Source organism: Penaeus chinensis, chromosome 34, assembly GCF_019202785.1.
Source record: "Penaeus chinensis breed Huanghai No. 1 chromosome 34, ASM1920278v2, whole genome shotgun sequence".
Classification (NCBI taxonomy): domain Eukaryota; kingdom Metazoa; phylum Arthropoda; class Malacostraca; order Decapoda; family Penaeidae; genus Penaeus; species Penaeus chinensis.
The window spans coordinates 28,047,810-28,050,309 of record NC_061852.1 but is presented as its reverse complement, the minus strand read 5'-3'; the positions used below and the strand labels follow the sequence as shown (position 1 = coordinate 28,050,309).

The 2,500-nt window shown below is 36.2% G+C and overlaps 1 protein-coding gene across 2 annotated transcripts in view; it reads right to left on the bottom strand.

Annotated features, from left to right (window-relative positions):
* The window catches only part of LOC125043799 (soluble calcium-activated nucleotidase 1-like), a 14,888-nt gene that overhangs the window by 11,498 nt on the left and 890 nt on the right, over positions 1-2,500 (bottom strand). The window contains exon 2 of one of the 2 annotated variants that reach the window (XM_047640103.1): positions 424-596. In XM_047640103.1, coding sequence (XP_047496059.1) covers positions 424-546 — 123 coding nt within the window. In that variant the 5' untranslated portion in view covers positions 547-596. The remainder of the gene's footprint in view (positions 1-423; positions 597-2,500) is intronic. The other variant, XM_047640104.1, reaches the window with a different exon arrangement.

Sequence of the window (2,500 nt, the reverse complement as noted above, 5' to 3'; positions counted from 1 at the left end):
CCTAGCTATATTTCATAAGCATAAATATACTTGGCATCAAATCTATTCTCATTTTTGTCGGATTATACTTATAATTTTCATTATAATGCTATGTTTTATCTATATTTGGTATAAAACCATGGAGATACTTTAACTTGTACCTGTGTAAAAAAGCATGATAAAGTGCCACAGGAAATGTTACAAGGAACCTTTATGACAAAGATGCAAGTGAGCAAAAATCCTGGTACACTCACTTTGGGTTATGCCTATATCTACCCATGAAAGACACCAAATGGGCCCTCATATACACAGGGTAGTTTCTTCATGCATGTAAAAGTAGGAAGACATTCTTAACTTAATTTGGCTCATGTTAACCCATGGTCATTCCTAATAATATCATACATAGTAAAAATACCAAAATAATAATAATAGCATACTGCTTACCTGCACATGAAGAGTTGAATTTCCAACTCTATATGAGAGAGGTGTTCTGCTAAACACCGCCTGCCTCATATCTAATACCATATTGCTATTGTCAATCATATCCTTTGGAGGATTGGAAGACATGAAGACAGACCATGCAAGATTTTAGTTGAGTTGGATTCCTCAACACTCTTCTGTAAGGAATAACAAAAATGGAATAAGACAGAAAAAATATGAATTCCTGTCACAGAAAAAGGACATATTTGAATCTGTAATATAATGAAGTGTCAAGCTAAAGCCAAGAAACCCCTAAAATCAGGATTGGTCACTAGGGCTACTGATAGACTCCCTGCCGGATGTAAGAGACAGCATTCACAAAAAACTACAGGGGACAGAACATAAATCCAGGGCGGTTGGGTTAACTATCCTGTACATTACTATTTGCATAATGCAATGTTTTATTCAAGCTATAACTTTACTCTTCTCTATTTCTCCTTACAGGATTAATCATATTTTAAAAGGTGATTAAAATAGATCACAGACAATATAATAACAAATTTGTTATGAATGAACTCCCATTGATATGTAAGTCTACTAACCAGATATAAAACTAATTAGTAAGCACCATTTCCAAAATCTATATTTGTAATAATTTATATTGTATCAAGATGATAATAAATTGTTTATTGAGCATATTATCTCTCCAAGTAATTAGACCCTATAACCTGGATGATGTGACCTTCATGTCATGAAAAAATTTGGTGTGAGGGGCAAGTGATGTGAACATGCCATCATGGGAAGATTTGGCTGTAGGCCAAGACGATGCAAATATGCCATCATGAGCATTTCAGCTGAAGGTTGGGATGGTGGGAAAGTTTTACCACGAGTGCACAATGCACTTGGAGGGTGATTAGACTCATTTGGCTTTTGCTTTATTTCCATCAATAAATGAGTGTGGAATATAATACTTGTTTGCCATAACTGGAAGAGCACCAGCTCCACAGAGGACACTATTTCCATGCTCAGGATCCTATTCCTGCCCACCACTAGTGGTGCATGTTCTATTACAGAAAATTGAAAATGATGGAAAAATAAAAAACTACACTAATAACAAAATGTTACTTATATTTATTACACTGAGTTATAGATTATCTAGAGAGATGACATGGAGCCTGTGTTTTAACATCTGGATAAAGCAAATCAAATAAATATAAACATTGGAAAATGGCATAAAAGCTAAAACCCCTTATGAAGAAAAAGAGAAAATAACATTGCAAAGAGGAGGCATAGAGTCATGTCATTGCACATGAGAGTTCAATTGTGCCCAGTTTACAAGCTGCACACCCAGCAGAGTGTCCGTTCATATAAGCCTAATGCTCATATTTTGGCCCACATGATGGCAGTGAAGCATCCAGATCCAATTGCAAAAATATAAACATCTTTGTGTTACAGTGTTATATTAATTTTCTTTGTGCTATTTAATTTACCATAACACACCCTACATCACCAGCAAGGGTTGGTATACTTAGCCCTCCTGAAGGCTTGCTGAATCAAATATTTTTCCTGATGTGTCCTCCATGTCACCTGGATCCAATGGGTTAAAACACTGTATCTTTACCTTAAAAAAAATTATAAAGGACATCTGTACATCGCTCAGGGAGTTTGCTATGTGTAGTGGAACTTCCCACTCAACTAGCTCAAGTGCAATGTGATGGTTTTTCACGACGGTTATAGGTGTGCCCAGGAATAAGAGGTTAAATTCAATTAACATAGAGCTTAACAACCTCCCAAGCAACATATCCCCATATAAGAATCAGTCTAGTTTTCCCTTGCCAGAATATACAAGGTAAAGGTTTGTTTCTCTTTGCCAGAGCAGATAGCATGGTGGGCTGCATCAAGGCCAGCAGTCTGAAGACTGCAGGCCTTCCACTATATATCATAATAAGTTTCAGGGGTAATTTTTCAGAATACCTTCGCATAACCAATTGCAATGATTTTGTTATGGATGGATTCTTCTTACTCTCTACAAGCCAAATATATGAAAAACTGACATGGAAACCCTCCCATTAGTGACAATCAGTCACTGTCTAATGACTAG